We start from the raw sequence: 15,452 nt of genomic DNA on the forward strand, positions 1-15,452 counted from the left end.
GATCTCGGCTCACTGCAACCTCCAACTCCTGGGTTCAAGCGATTCTCCTGCCTCAGCCTCCCAAGTAGCTGGGACTACAGGCGCACGCCACCACACCCAGCTAATTTTTGTATTTTTAGTAGAGACAGGGCTTCACCATGTTGGCCAGGCTGGTCTTGATCTCTTGACCTCATGAGCCACCTGCCTTGGCCTCCTAAAGTGCTGGGATTACAGGCATGAGCCACCACGCTTGGCCTAGCCACAAGATTATTAATAGTTGTGACGTATAATGTTTTGTGTAGACTTGCCTGCATTAAGGGCTACCCAAATAGTTGGGAAAACCTTAGTACAGGATATGTCTGTGAGAATGTTTATGGAAGATATTAGCAGTTGAGTCTGTAGACAATGTAAAGGAGATCTGGCCTCATCAGTGTTAGGGGCCAACATCCAATGCTTTGAGAGCCAAGATAGAACAAAAAGGCAGAGAAAGAGCAAGTTACTCTCTTCTTGCCCTGGATCATCCACCTTCTGTTTTCCAACATTAAAGTTCTTGGATCTTGGGCCTTTGGACTCTGGAACGTACAAGAATGACCCTCACCCAGTTCTCAGGCCTTCAGCCTCCAACTGGGAATTTCGCCATAGGCTCCCTTGGTTTTCAGGCCTTCAGATGCAGACTGAATGATACCACCCACCTTCGTGTCTTACCAGGTTGCAAAAGGCATATCCTGGGACTTCTTAGCCTCCATAACTGGATGAGCCAAGTCCCATAATAAATCCCCTCTTGTACATCTATGTATCCTATTGGTTCTGTGTTTCTCTGGAGAATCCTGACTAATACAATAGCTTTCAGTAATTTTCATTTCACAACTGTTTTTCTAAGATGATCTCAACTCCCCATGCAAGCACCGTCCCTGCAGTAACAGTATCAATGATCAAAATTTCCCATCAAAGAGATGAAAGCTAGGTGTCCCAAACCTTTATTCTGGTATTCTGATGTCCCCTTTGCACAAGTGCTCTGACTGTGAACACTACAGACACTGTTCTACTTTAAAATGGCATATGCTAAGTGGCTCTTCTGTTTAGAAAGTTGCTACAATCCTAAAAGAAGCATATCTAAGAATATGGAGGAAGAAATATTATATGAATACAACACTGTTCCTTACAGGGCTAGACACACTCACCGATTACACAGGCAGGAGAGGCATTTTCTGTGAGACAAAATTCCTCTTTCGTCCTCCAGCTTCGGTGCGATCTAACGGATGTTTTATCATTCCTGTCATGGCGCTATCTAAACTCTATTTCCCTTATTCCTTACTGAGCATAATGAAACTCACAAAGCTGACTCTAACGTTCTACTTTACATAAATGTGTGGAGAAAGAAGGTAATGTTTACTAGGCTCTCGCCAAGGGTAGAGGCATTTTGTATCTGAATAACTCTGACTACCTAGGTGACTAGTTGTACACAATACCCTCCAAAAATCTCTGTATGGTACCTTAAAAAAGCAGCGAAGCTCCTCCCTTGTCCAAGGAGGCTGGAGACACCACCTCTCAGCCTTCCCCTCTACCTTTCTCCATAGCAACGGGGCCATTCCTCCCTGAGGTCCAGGAGAAGGGCGACCTCTGCCAGCCCAAGAAGCGGTGAGAACTACATTACCCAGAGGCCCGTGCGCCAGGCGCTTGGCGTGGAGCCAATGAGGCTCAGGGGAGGGACATTTCCGCTCTGTCCAACTTGTCGGGGCGGGACTTCCGGCGTCCTGCCTGTGGCGGGCACTTTGGCTTGTGTCAGTTCCATCCGCGGGTGCCGGATCTGGACCTAGGTGCTGACAGCGAGAAGGCGCGAGGAGTGTCGTTTTCTCAGCTGCACAGCCGGAGCCTGACGGTCGCCGTCGGTGGTGACAGCTTTGCTCTTGTCTCCGCCCGGATCGTCCACCGCTCCCGGCCCGCTCCGCCCAGAGTCCGATGGCGGCGGCACTGAGGGCCCCGACCCGGGTGAGCGCTGCGTCCTCCCGGCCTCCTCTGCCCTCCCCATTCGAAACTGAGGGACGCGTGAAGGGTTTTCTGCAGCCCGGACCGCACTGTCCGGCACAGTGAGGCGCTGGTGCTGGATCTCGTTTCTGGTAGTGTGGCAGGGAGCGGGAGAGCGACACGGTCAGGGGGCTGCGCGGGCAACGGCTTGGAGCTGCGCCTGAGCCGGGAGGCTGGGGAGACCCAGGCCGGCCTCACGCGTGCGGGTAGCAGAGGGTGGGGCAGCGCCGCGCTGCATTGGCCCCACTGAGTTTCACCAGCACACTGAGGGCCACAGCGCGTAGGACAGAAGAGGGGCACGGCCCCAGTCACGCTTCTAAAAGTTTCACAAAAGCTGTTCAGAGGAACGCGCTGGAAGGGCAGTGATGATAGCAGGCATGGAGGGACCTAGTCTTTTTACGAGGTCACAAAGCTGGTAAAAGTCAGCACCAAGGACTGACACCCAGATACAAAGCAGTCATCCCAGGACACCTGACTCTGGTGTTCCACATTGGAACCAGAAGTCCATGGAGCCACACTTTGGTCACCTGCCTCTCAGAACATGTTTCCTCCCACAGATTGCCACTAGTACTTATAGGTCCGTAAGAAGCACTTGAAGACCCTACAAGGGTAAGTGGAGGAAATCCAGAAGCTCATTGATTCCAGCAATGGGATCTCTAGGATTGGGACTGTGGTGACCTGGGATTCTTTACTTACCGCTTTTCCAGGCTTTGAGCCTAGGGACTCTGAACAAAAATATGTCCAGGGTGGGTATTATATGAGGTGGTGCCTGTTGCTGGCAAATAATAGGATGAATGTGGAAGTTTGTCCCAGAGATAAGTACAGGTGTTTGGAGCTGCTTGGAGGTGAGGCTGAGCTGGTTAAGAGAACCTCAAGTCTCATTTCCTTCTCGTGGGAACAGAGAGCAGAGGTACAGGAGTTAGAAACTAAATGGCTGTCTCAGATGTCTTTGTTCTGGAGATGATGGCAGCAATGAAGATTTGGAGCAGAAGAGGGAGGTGATCTTCCCCAGGCCTCATGAGGCTCCTGTGGCTGAGCACAGACAACAGACTGTGGGTTTAAGGGAGTTGGTAGCAATACCAAAGAGGAAAGAGGAGACTACTGCAATAGTCCAGGTGAGTGTAGATGATGTGGGCCAGAGTAGTGGCCACAGTGTGGCAGAAATGGTTGAATTTTGGATTGTAGGTCGGCTCTGATTTTCTGGTATTGGGACTGAGAGATAAGAAGGGGTGACTCAAGGCTTTTTGAGTTTAGTAGCTGGAAGCATAGAAGCTCCATCTACTGGGAGAGCCAAGTAGATAGTAGGATTGTTTTTCACTCAGGACATCAGGAATGTGTTTTGTCCATGTTAAAAATATGAGATGTTTTAGAGAATAAGTAAGTAGCTATATCAAGTGGCTAGGTGGACACACAGGTCTTGGACTCTGAGGAAGGGTGCAGGATAGAGACTTCTACAAAGAGTGGAGGATATTATTGAACTAGGATGGAGCCCTATGTCTGTTAGGCCATTTGCATTACTATAAAGAAATACCTAAGACTGGGTAGTTTATAAAGAAACAAGGTTTATTACAGCTTATAGTTCTGCAGGCTGTACAGGAAGCTTAGCGCTAGTCTCCACTTCTGGTGAGGGCCTCAGGAAGCTTCCAATCATTGCAGAAGGCAAAAAGGGAGCCAGCAAGGCAGGAGGGAGGCACCAGTCTCTTTTTAGCAACCAGGTCTCATGTGAACTTATTACTGTTGGAAGGATACTATGCCATTCATGAGGGATCCACCTCCATGACCCAGATAACCTCCCACTAGGCCCCACTTCCAACATTGGGGATCACATTTCCAGGTGAGATTTGAAGGGGACAAATATCCAGGCTATATCAGTGTCTTACCTTGGGTTGATAATGAAATAACCTATATTGGTGGCTTAAACAACAAAAATTTGTTTCTCACAGTTCTGCAGGCTAGGAAATTCTACATCAGGGTGCCTCTAGATTCACTTATTTGTGATGGGCTGCTTCTTGACTTGCAGTGGCTGCCCTCTTGCTTTGTCCTCACATGGCCTTTCCTGGGAGGGAGTATGTAAAGAAAGCAAGGAATCTCTTTCTTTCTATTCTTACAAAAGCATTAATTCCATCATGAGGTCCCCACTCTTTTGACCTTATCTAAATCTAATTACCACCCAAAGATTCCATCTCCAAATACTATCACATTATATTAGGCTTCATTGTGTTAGTGCTTCAACGTAAGCATTTTGTGGGTGGGCGTGGGGCAGAAACATTAAGCCCATAACATCATAGATCCCATTTAGTAGTGGGATTCCTGATCATGATGAAAATATTAATAGCAGGCCAGGAAGGGGAAGGGTGGGAGCCACAAGAGGGTACCATACTTGGGTATCTGGATGGATGTTGTGGAAATCACAAATACAGGTTATAGAGGGAAGCGGCCCTAGGAATAATACAGAGAGAGGATACCAGGCAGGTGGCCAAGGGTTATGAAGGATGAGTGAATATAAGATGGATGTGGAGGCTGCATTAGTCCGTTTTCGTGCTGCTGATAAAGACATACCTGAGACTGGGAAGAAAAAGAGGGTTAATGGACTTGCAGTTCCACATGGCTGGGGAGGCCTCACAATCATGGTGGAAGGCAAGGAAGAGCAAGTCACATCTTACATGGATGGCAGCAGGCAAAAAGAGAGTTTGTGCAGGGGAACTCCTCTTTTTAAAACCATCAGTTCTTCTTTTTTTGAGATGGAGTCTTGCTCTGTTCCCCAGGCTGGAGGGCAGTGGTGAGATCTCAGCTCCCTACAGCCTCCACCTCCCGGACTCAAGGGATTCTCCTGTCTCAGCCTCCCAAGTAGCTGGGATTACAGGCATCCACCACCACACCCAGCTAATTTTTGTATTTTTAGTAGAGACGGGGTTTTACCACATTGGCCAGGCTGGTCTCAAGCTCCTGATCAAGTGATCCGCCCGCCTTGGCCTCCCAAAGTGCTGGGATTAGAGCCGTGAGCCACTGCAACCAGCCTTAAAACTATCAGTTCTCATGAGACTTATTCACTATTGCGAGAACAGCACAAGAAAGACCCACCCCCATGATTCAGGTACCTCCTACTGGATCCCTCCCATGACACATGGGAATTGTGGGAGTTACAATTCAAGATGAGATTTGGGTGGAGACACAGCCAAACCATATTAGAGACATAATGGGATTTCAGACAAGATGAGGCTGAAGCCAGACCTAATGCTTTACTGCTGTATAGCCTCACCAGGATCTTATGACTGGCTCCTATGCCTAGGGAGTTTCATGCAGGCTGGTGGATCAGTTTAGGGGCAGAAGTAGTCATCTGGGAGCATCACTTAACCTTGGGTGGAGGGCCACCAGGCAAGGTTTTGAATGAAGGGTAGCAAGACAGTTACTGTTACTGTTACTGTTACTGTTTAGTGCAGTTACTGTTTAGTGCAGTACAAGTTGGAAAGGGCCATGTGTATCTGAGATATGTATGTGGTTCTGGGTGGCTGAGGTTGATAAAAGGAGTAGACTCAGGTAGGGAGGGCTTCAGAGCAGGATATGGGGCTGCCTGTGGCAGTAGGGACCATCATAGGTCTGGGTAGTCCTGGAACTTGTTTGAATTTGCAAGCACTTTCTAGATGTCTTGTGCTGAGTAACATATAGGAAGGCAGGAGAGATGCCTGTGTTGTGGGATCGGGGTGGAGGTGGCTGAGGGAGTGAGTTGGGTAAGAGAGGTGTGGTGGAAAGAGTGATGCACATATGAAGACGGAGTGTGAGCTTTTGTTTCATGAGTCTGGACATTGAGGACATGAGGGTGAAATGTGAACCCAGACCTTCAGTTGTGTTTGGGAGCCATAGTCTGAGGGATTCCAGGAGAATTTATAGACACAAGAATGTGGTTTCTATCTGTCCACCTGCCTGTTGTTGCTGTGGGAGAACACAGTGACCAATGAGACCATGAGAGAGTGGGCATCAGTGGCGTCAGGGCCTGTTGTATTCGCTGAGGTGGGGAGATGGGGAGGAGGGTGAGCCAGGGATGGATGTTTGGGGGAATCAACTTGGGGTCCTAGGAAAGATGCTGATCATGGAATGAACTGTCCCCATCATAGCAGGGTTTTGTAGCCTTTGAGGATGTGGCCATTTACTTCTCCCAGGAGGAGTGGGAGCTCCTTGATGAGATGCAGAGGCTCCTGTACCGCGATGTGATGCTGGAGAACTTTGCAGTTATGGCATCCCTAGGTAAGGCCCTCCTATTCCTCCCAGTGTCCTTTGTGGGTCTCTCCTTTTCCCCTGTCCCTGAGGCAGCTCTGTCCTTTCTTCAGTTAGACCCTGAGCTCTACAGACCTTCCCACTTTCTTGGCATATGTATTCTGAGGGACATCGCCAAGCAAGGCACTCTCAGACTGTCCTAACACCTGTTTCCTCTAGGTATGCAGTGAAGGGTCTGGGAGACAGGATCTTTCTTTCAACCTAAAGGATTTGTCCTTGCCTTCTCCATGACAGGATGGCTTTCTCCAGTTCTAGGGTGCTCTTTGTTCCATGTTCTGCCTTTTGCTTCTAACTAAAATCTCAAGCTGCCTGTTTCAGGAATTGCAGGTATCATCATGGTAACTACTTAACTGGTCCATAGGCTTTTCATAAAGATCCACCTGAAGGATTTTCTTATAACATTATTTTTCACTGCTGTAGTTTGTCATGTGCTGAGTTGCTCTGTGCCAGTGCCGGCTGTGCGCCTCTCTGGTCTTCCCTTTAGGGCTTACATCTTATAGGTCTGGTATAGTTGCACAACTGGGATTCGGGGATGGCTCTGGTTGCTTTACAGGGTGCAAACAGCAAGATAGTCTCAGAGGAGGCCTGGCCCTAATGAGTGACAACTAAGGGAGGGCAAGACACTAGGGCTGTTTCTAATCACACCATAAACCTGTCCTGAGTTCTCAGTGATTGGGTGCCAATTCCATAGGACATATATCATTTCTCTCTTTTTTTTCTTTTCTACACATGTTCTGATTTTTATTTCATCCATGACTTCCAGCCCTTAGCTGCTACCAATTTCTGGCCTCCATGTGTCACCTGTTCCTTTCCAGTGCAACTTCTAGAGTGTTCTCTAACACTGACCCACATGTAATATGTTGTCAGATGTGCACATGTTTTTGAATAGTCCTTCCACACCTAGTATTCAGTTCCCATGGGTGTCTACTGGGCCTGGACACCAATAATCTTCTGTGCAGTGTACCGAAGTCCTCTCTTCTCATCAGGGGAGGAAGTCCTGATAAAAGCTTTTGGCAGAATAGTGAGTCAGAGACCCTATCTGTTCTCTCTGAGTTGTGCCCCATCTTTGTGTCTTTCATCTCATAAGGCCTCCCTTGTTCTGTGACTTGTAGAGGCTTTTTTCCCCAAATTTCCACCAGCTCTCATATCCTAAAAACATTTTCTTAGACTCATTCTTTGACACACATTTTTGATGTAACTTCTCACACCATAGTAAACCTGTGTTTTCTCAGCATTTCTCTTCTTTCAGGTTGCTGGTGTGGAGCAGTAGATGAGGGGGCGCCTTCTGCAGAGAGCATTTCTGTGGAAGAACTGTCACAGGGCAGGACTCCAAAGGCAGATACATCCACTGATAAGAGTCACCCCTGTGAGATTTGTACCCCAGTCCTGAGAGACATTTTACAAATGATTGAGCTCCAAGCCTCACCCTGTGGACAGAAATTGTACTTGGGTGGAGCATCAAGAGATTTCTGGATGAGTTCAAACCTTCACCAGCTCCAGAAGCTTGATAATGGAGAGAAGCTCTTTAAAGTGGATGGGGACCAGACCTCATTTATGATGAACTGCAGGTTCCATGTGTCAGGAAAACCCTTCACATTTGGGGAAGTCGGGAGGGACTTTTCAGCCACCTCAGGACTTCTCCAGCATCAGGTGACTCCCACCATTGAGAGACCACACAGCAGGATTAGACACTTGAGAGTTCCCACTGGACGAAAGCCTCTCAAATACACTGAATCCAGGAAATCTTTTAGAGAGAAATCTGTATTCATTCAACACCAAAGAGCTGACTCTGGAGAAAGGCCTTACAAGTGCAGTGAATGTGGGAAATCCTTTAGTCAAAGTTCTGGCTTTCTTCGACACAGGAAAGCACACAGTAAAACAAGGACTCATGAATGTAGTGAATGTGGGAAATCATTTAGTCGCAAAACTCACCTAACTCAACACCAAAGAGTTCACACTGGAGAAAGGCCTTATGACTGCAGTGAATGTGGCAAATCCTTTCGCCAGATATCTGTCCTCATTCAACATCAACGAGTTCACACTGGAGAAAGGCCTTATGAGTGCAGTGAATGTGGGAAATCTTTTAGCCACAGCACTAACCTCTATCGTCACAGGAGTGCCCACACTAGCACAAGGCCTTATGAGTGCAGTGAATGTGGAAAATCCTTTAGCCATAGCACTAACCTCTTTCGACACTGGAGAGTTCACACTGGAGTAAGGCCTTATCAGTGTAGTGAATGTGGGAAAGCATTTAGTTGCAATATCTACCTTATTCACCACCAAAGATTTCACACTGGAGAAAGGCCTTATGTGTGCAGTGAATGTGGGAAATCATTTGGCCAGAAATCTGTCCTCATTCAACACCAAAGAGTTCACACTGGAGAAAGGCCTTATGAGTGCAGTGAATGTGGGAAAGTTTTTAGCCAAAGCTCTGGCCTCTTTCGACACAGAAGAGCTCACACTAAAACAAAGCCTTATGAGTGCAGTGAATGTGAAAAATCATTTAGTTGCAAAACTGACCTCATTCGACACCAGACAGTTCACACTGGAGAAAGGCCTTATGAGTGCAGTGTATGTGGGAAATCTTTTATCCGAAAAACCCACCTCATTCGACACCAGACTGTTCACACTAATGAAAGGCCTTATGAGTGCGATGAATGTGGGAAATCCTATAGCCAAAGCTCTGCCCTCCTTCAGCATAGGAGAGTTCACACTGGAGAAAGGCCTTATGAGTGCAGAGAATGTGGGAAATCTTTTACCCGCAAAAATCACCTCATTCAACACAAGACAGTTCACACTGGAGAAAGGCCTTATGAATGCAGTGAATGTGGGAAATCCTTTAGCCAAAGCTCTGGCCTCTTAAGACACAGAAGAGTTCATGTGAAGTGAATGTGGGAAATTATTTTGTCACTTTTTTTTTTTTTTTTTTTTTTGAGATGGAATTTTGCTCGTCACCCAGGCTGGAGTGCAATGGTGCAATCTCAGCTCACTGCAACCTCCGCCTCCTGGGATCAAGTGATTCTCCTGCCACAGCCTCCTGAGTACCTGAGATTACAGGCACCCACCACCATGCCCAGCTAATTTTTGTATTTTTAATAGAAACAAGGTTTCACCATGTTGGTCGGGCTGGTGTTGAACTCCTGACCTCAGGTAATCCACCTGCTTCAGCCCACCAAAGTGCTGGGATTACAGCCGTGAGCCACCATGTCCGGCTTGTGTTGTGACATTTAACACAAGATTTCCCAAAGAAGAAAGGCCTTATATATGCTGTGAATGTGTTTTTGCTTGTTTGTTTGTTTTAACTTGGTATGACGGCACTGGAGGCTAGCCTTTGAGAAGAGCCTTCTCTGATGTGACTCATGTATCCAAACATCCATGGATTTCCCATAAATTTGAGGTATGTGGGAAGCATGTGTAGCTATGTTGTACTCTCTAAACCTGCCCAGGGACCTTACCAGATTCGTGTCACTGCCAGTTTCTGCGGCTGAAGCCTTTTCATCACTACCCGCTGGGAGACCCACAGAGTGCATCAGTCACCACCCCAACATGCTCAGGGAGGCAGACTTCTTCCATTAGTTGGAGGAAAGCATGAGTAGTCTAAGCTCTTAGGGGGGTTTCTCATTTCCTCCTGTGGCTACATAGTGCATATAACTACCCCAGTGTTGGCCCCAGGACCTGATCTGAGTTCTGCTGGCAGCTTCCGGAGGATTGCCTTTTTTGAGGACATTGTTGATCTCAGGCAATGCTTGTGATGAGGCATTTTTTAGCTTCCACCACGTACCAGGAACTGCCTGTTAACTGGCTTGTGCAATGATAAAGGCCTTTTGTTTAAGTACCTTTAATCTTATAAGTTGTATTAACTGTAGTTAATACAGTTAATACTCCAAACTGGAGTAGTTTGGAAACATAATAGGACTCTGTCAGCTTAAAAGGGTATATAACATTTGTGGGGATTCAAATTTTGTTTGCCTCAGAGGGGACAGTATGCTGACAGAATATAGCTTTTGCTCCATTTTTGGCCTATTTCGCATTGTTACCAAGGCCTTCTAGGAGACACTGCAGGGCTTTCTGGCTCTGATTTTTGCCTGCATGTGGGCTCAGAGGTCATTCTGCAGAGGGGGCAGTTGTGACAACTTCCATTGTTTCTGGAGACAACACGAAGTTTTTCTTGTTGAGTGAGGATATCACATAATGCCCTGCAATGTTTAGAATCCCTTAATGAGGTCCTGTGAAGGAGCTGTGTCCCTTGAAACACAGAATTCAGTGAGCTAGTGTCCCTAGCTATAAAACCATGGGGCTGGAGCGAAACATAATTGGTAAAGAAATGCTGGGTTGAATAATAGGGAATGGAGGAGACTGCGGCAAATTAGATGGACTGTTCCTCATATAAAGTTTCATCCGGCCAGGCGCAGTGGCTCACACCTTTAATCCTAGCACTTTGGGAGGCTGAGGTGGGTGGATCACAAGGTCGGGAGTTCAAGAACAGCCTGGCCAAGATGGTGAAACCCTGGAAGGCTGAGGCAGATAATTGCTTGAACTTGGGAGGCAGAGGTTGCAGTGAGCTGAGATCACACCACTGCACTCCAGCCTGGGTGACAGAGCGAGACTGCGTCTCAAAAAAAAAAAAAAAAAGATCCATTCAGGCCAGTCACAGTGGCTCAAGCGTGTAATCCCTACACTTTCCGAGGCCATGGCGTGCAGATCACTTGAGGTCAGGAGTCAGAGACCGGACTGGCCAACATGGTGAAACCCCATCTCTACTGAAAATACAAAAATTAACCAGGTGCAGTGGTGCACGTCTATAATCCCAGCTACTCTGAAGGCTGACGCACCGAGAATAGCTTGAACCCAGAAGTGGAGGTTGCAGTGAGCTGAGACCACACCACTGCACTCCAGCCCGGGTGATGGAGTGAGACTCTGTTTCCAAAAAAAAAAAAGGCTGGGCGTGGTGGCTCACACCTGTAATCCCAGCACTTTAGGAGGCCGAGGTGGGTGGATAACCTGAGGTCAGGAGTTCGAGACCAGCCTGGTCAACGTGGCGAAACCCTGTCTCTACTAAAAGTACAAAAATTGTAAAAGTAAAAAGTAAAAGTAAAAGCTGGGTGTGGTGGCAGGCACCAGTAATCCTAGCTACTCAGGAGACAGGCAGGAGAATCTCTTGAACCTGGGAGGTGAGCCGAGATCGCACCATTGCACTTCGGCCTGGGCAACAACAGCGAAACTCTGTCTCAAAAAAAAAAGTATCCACAAATGTTCCAGTGACTATGACTGCAAGATCACTGTGTGCAGAAATCTCTAGAAATGTGTGTCTTGTAGCTCAAGTTATTACTAGAGACAACAAGGGTTTTGTGGATTCCTGTAGCCTCTCTGGCCTGTTTACTTCAAGGCTATTGCTGCACAGACAAAAAAAAAAAAGGATGAAGTCAAGAGAGATTCAGTTGTCCTTGGTGCGGCTTTTGTGATCCAGTAGCAATCCTCTTAACGCTGATGGAAATGGCCTTCATTGCTCACCTGTATTTCCTGCCACTGAAGCAGGTCTGCCTCTACGTGGCCTGGGGAGCTAGATGGTAGAGTCAATAGAGACTTAGTAAACCAGACTTTTTGAAGTGTCAATGACCAAGATTGTTAATTGCATCCATTAAAAAAAAATCAAGTTATAATTGATGTGGAATAAATTATATATATTTAAAGTGTACAACTTGATAAGTTCTGACATAAATGTAAACCCATGGAAGCATTGTTGTAATCATAAGAATGAGCATATCTCACCTGCATATTTTACTTTTGCTCTTTTATAATACATTCCAGAATATGCAGGCAACTTTTAACATTCCTTTACAATTGATTGACTTGAATTTTCTGGAATTTTATTTTAGACATCATAAAGTGTGTATTTTTTTGTGGTTTTATTTATAAAACTTCCCCTTAGGTAAGGGCCTGAGGTTAACTTTGGAGGTGACAGATATGTCCAACACCATTGATAGGGTGATGATTTCAAAAGTGTACATATATGTGTGTGTGTGTGTGTGTGTGTGTATATATATACTTACTGTTTTAATATGTGCAGTACATTGCATGTTGATTCCACCTCAATGAACCTATAAAAAGTTATTCCATTTAAAAATCTGGGCCTCCCACTTCTATTGGAAACTGGACAACTTGACAGCCTGCAGTGTTTTGAAACAGCATGGATTGGGTGTCTTGTTTCCAGCATATGTCCCATGTTCCCCAACACTGTTCCTCAGGAAACAGGGAGGAACAGCTGTTCCTCAGGACCTGCTGAGTGGCCATATTCCCTGAAGGCCAGAAGAGTAACAAGGTGACCGTTTTGGACAAAATTCTGAGCTTAAAACCTTGCCTGAATCAGTAGCCCCCAAATTCATTGTGCACATCTTATAATTTCCAAGAACACACGTATTAAGTGAATATTTTTATGTTTATAATTGTGAAATGGTCTGTTCAGGGCTGTCATTCCTCAACCTTTTTTTTCAACCACCCTCTCATTAAGGAAGCATATGTATTAATCATGGTTTCTGTTTTTTGTATTATATGTCTTGACATGTTAAAATTCTTGCTGGTGACAGAGAGACTTACCCTACCAGAGGTAGCTAATTTCTAAAAACAGTAAACAACTACCTTGAGAGCAAGGCAAGCCAACTACCCTCTTTATCTAACTCTTACTCACCAAGCCAATACTTTCCCTGCACTAAATCATCCCAGCGTTACTGCCAGTGATTTTGCAGCAGTCCGCAGCAATTTTGGTCCTTGCCTCCTCAGAAGAAAATTCAGCCGAGGAGGCAGAGGTTGGCTTAAGGCAGAGGAAGAGACCAAGGCAAGTTTTTTTTAGCAGGAGTGAGAGTTTATTAAAATGTTTCAGAGTAGGAGTGAAAGGAATCAAAGTACGCTTGGAAAAGGGCCAAGTGGATAACTTGAGAGGTTAAGTACCCCACTTGATCCTTGGCTTGGGACTTTGTACATTTGCTTATTTCCCAGGCTCTTTATTCTCCTTCCTTGGGTAGGCTGTTGCTTGACTACTGCATGCACAGTGGTCTGCCAGTACTTGGGAGGGGCCGCATGCAGTTTGTTTACTGAAGTCATACTCATTTGGGGTGATCTTCCCTTACAAGTCATGCACCCCCAGAGGAAGGTCAAATACTAGTCAAATTTTGCCATCTTGCCCCATTTTGTGCATGCTCGAAACCTTATCAGGGGTTGCGGTTCACTGGCTCCAGGTGTTTTCTATCTGTTGGAAAACTCTTTTCCCTCCTGGTACCAATCATGGCCACTTACCATCTCAGAGGGATAGTTTTATGCTTTCCTGTCCTTCACCCAATGAGAGCTGGACATCTCGGGGGTCCCTCTCTTGTTTTGTTTATTATCTCAGAGGAAAAGATTTATGATTGCCTGTCCTTGACTACAAAATTGCCTCACATTCCTGGGGTCCCTCTCTCCTGCCCTACTCTTATCTACCTACTCTAACACCAGGGTGAGGGTATGAGGCAACTAGAGACCACCCCTGTAAATCGAAGCCAACCAGAATTATTCAGACTAGCCAGTACTCAGCTGTTTGCTCTGATCTGGCCTAGGCTTTCCCCTAGCTCTTGCTTCTTCCTTTAGACTGAAACCTGTTCCTCCTGTGGCCCTGCATGGCATACTGTACTTCCCATTTCTAGGGAAATTCTGAGTAACATTAAACTTTTATTTCACTGGCATTGAGCTCTCCATGTCCTTTTCCAATAAAGACCCATCCACAAATTGGCCTCTCTTGGCTATGTAATATTACATATCATTCCAGCACTTCTGAATGCCTTCACCTTCTCTTTTCTCCATTATGCCTGCCACATTCTAACATTCCATATAATTTAGCATTTTTTTTTCATATTTCCTCCTCTTTCTTGAGTACAGCGTAAGCTACTGGGGTCTGTCTCTTGTTTTGTAAATGGCCCATGCAGTTAAGATAGTGTCTGAAATACAGTAGGTGTTCCTTGAATATTTGTTAGAACTATGAATAAGCATAATACTACAGCATCCCTGTTCACCTTAATATTCTGATAGCACTTTCTAAATGTTTTCTTTACTTCTCCTTCCAGGTATTATTGAGTGTTTTCAAGAATGAAAAGAGGCCTGGCATGGTGGCTCACATCTGTAATCCCAACTTTTTGGGAGGCTGAGGTGGGAGGATCCCTTGAGCCCAAGAGTTTGAGGCTGCAGCAAGCTATGATCATGCCACTACACTCCAGCCTGTGCAACACAGTGAGATCCTGTCTCCAAAATTAAATAAATAAATAAAATTACATTTTGGAGACTAAACGCTGCTTGTAGTCATAGTTCTAACACAGCTGTGTGCTCAGCTTCATTTGCTCACTTCTCAGAATTCAGTGTCTCCTGCTCAAATTTTGCTGTCATCTTAACCGTTTTCACTTATCACAGATATGTTTCTCCAGGTCCATTTCGTCATGTATCTGTGAATAACTACAGATTTATTAACTTTGAGTAATTTGGCCGGGCGCAGGGGCTCTCCTGTAATCCCAGCACTTTGGGAGGCTGAGGCGGGCAGATCACGAGGTCAGGAGATCGAGACCATCATGGCTAACACGGTGAAACCCCATCTCTACTAAAAATACAAAAAGTTAGCCGGGCATGGTGGCAGGCGCCTGTAATCCCAGCTACTCCGGAGGCTGAGGCAGGAGAATGGCGTGAACCCGGGAGGCGGAGCCTGCAGTGAGCTATGATCGCACCACTGCACTCCAGCCTGGGCGACTGAGCGAGACTCCGTCTCAAAAAAAAAAAAACACAAAACAACATTTGAGTAATTTAAACAATTCACAAATGTTTTTGTCTTTCTTTCCCCATACACTCGCCCTTCTTTCTTTTTTAAAACCATAAATAAATCTCAATTCTCAATTCAGACACTGTCGGTGTAATTGCAGGTGAAATGAGAATCACCTCCCAGCCAAGAAATGTGATCCCAATTTTCCAAATCTTTATTTCTGGGTTCAGACACCACATTTTCAGCCCCTGTCTTGGCATATAAAAGCATTTATAATGGTTCTTCTTTTCAGATAAGAAACATCACCAAAAGGAAATAGATATATCTCAACTTTTGGGCTAGGAACTCTCATTTGGATAAAAGAATATTTCTCCTTTGGTTGGACATTAGTGACCATACAGGCAGG

The 15,452-nt window shown here is 46.0% G+C and overlaps 1 protein-coding gene across 3 annotated transcripts; it reads left to right on the forward strand.

Moving 5' to 3' along the window:
- Positions 1-1,718: 1,718 nt before the first annotated feature.
- ZNF530 (zinc finger protein 530) lies at positions 1,719-14,587 on the forward strand. Of its 3 annotated transcripts, none has more exons than XR_002003679.4 (4): positions 1,719-1,968; positions 6,117-6,246; positions 7,526-9,673; positions 14,367-14,587. XR_002003679.4 is itself a non-coding variant. In XM_055370791.2 (4 exons), exons 3-4 carry the CDS (start codon positions 6,186-6,188, stop codon positions 9,163-9,165), a joined length of 1,701 nt encoding a protein of 566 aa, XP_055226766.1. In that variant the 5' UTR covers positions 1,911-1,968; positions 2,562-2,613; positions 6,117-6,185; the 3' UTR covers positions 9,166-11,699. The 3 variants fall into 3 exon arrangements, 2 of the variants coding, with proteins under 2 accessions (XP_018871372.3, XP_055226766.1); XM_055370791.2 differs by lacking the exon at positions 14,367-14,587 and adding an exon at positions 2,562-2,613 and having other exon boundaries at positions 1,911-1,968; positions 7,526-11,699; XM_019015827.4 differs by lacking the exon at positions 14,367-14,587 and having other exon boundaries at positions 7,526-11,699.
- Positions 14,588-15,452: the final 865 nt, after the last annotated feature.

This window comes from Gorilla gorilla, chromosome 20 (genome assembly GCF_029281585.2).
Source record: "Gorilla gorilla gorilla isolate KB3781 chromosome 20, NHGRI_mGorGor1-v2.1_pri, whole genome shotgun sequence".
In the NCBI taxonomy this organism is placed as follows: domain Eukaryota; kingdom Metazoa; phylum Chordata; class Mammalia; order Primates; family Hominidae; genus Gorilla; species Gorilla gorilla.

Bases quoted from the DNA above. Each gene is read 5' to 3' on its own strand.
- ZNF530 (XM_019015827.4), top strand. From the start codon at position 1,939: ATGGCGGCGGCACTGAGGGCCCCGACCCGG. The intron at 1,969-6,116 runs GTGAGCGCTGCG...TCCCCATCATAG, and splicing joins CACTGAGGGCCCCGACCCGG to CAGGGTTTTGTAGCCTTTGA. The intron at 6,247-7,525 runs GTAAGGCCCTCC...CTCTTCTTTCAG, and splicing joins TGCAGTTATGGCATCCCTAG to GTTGCTGGTGTGGAGCAGTA.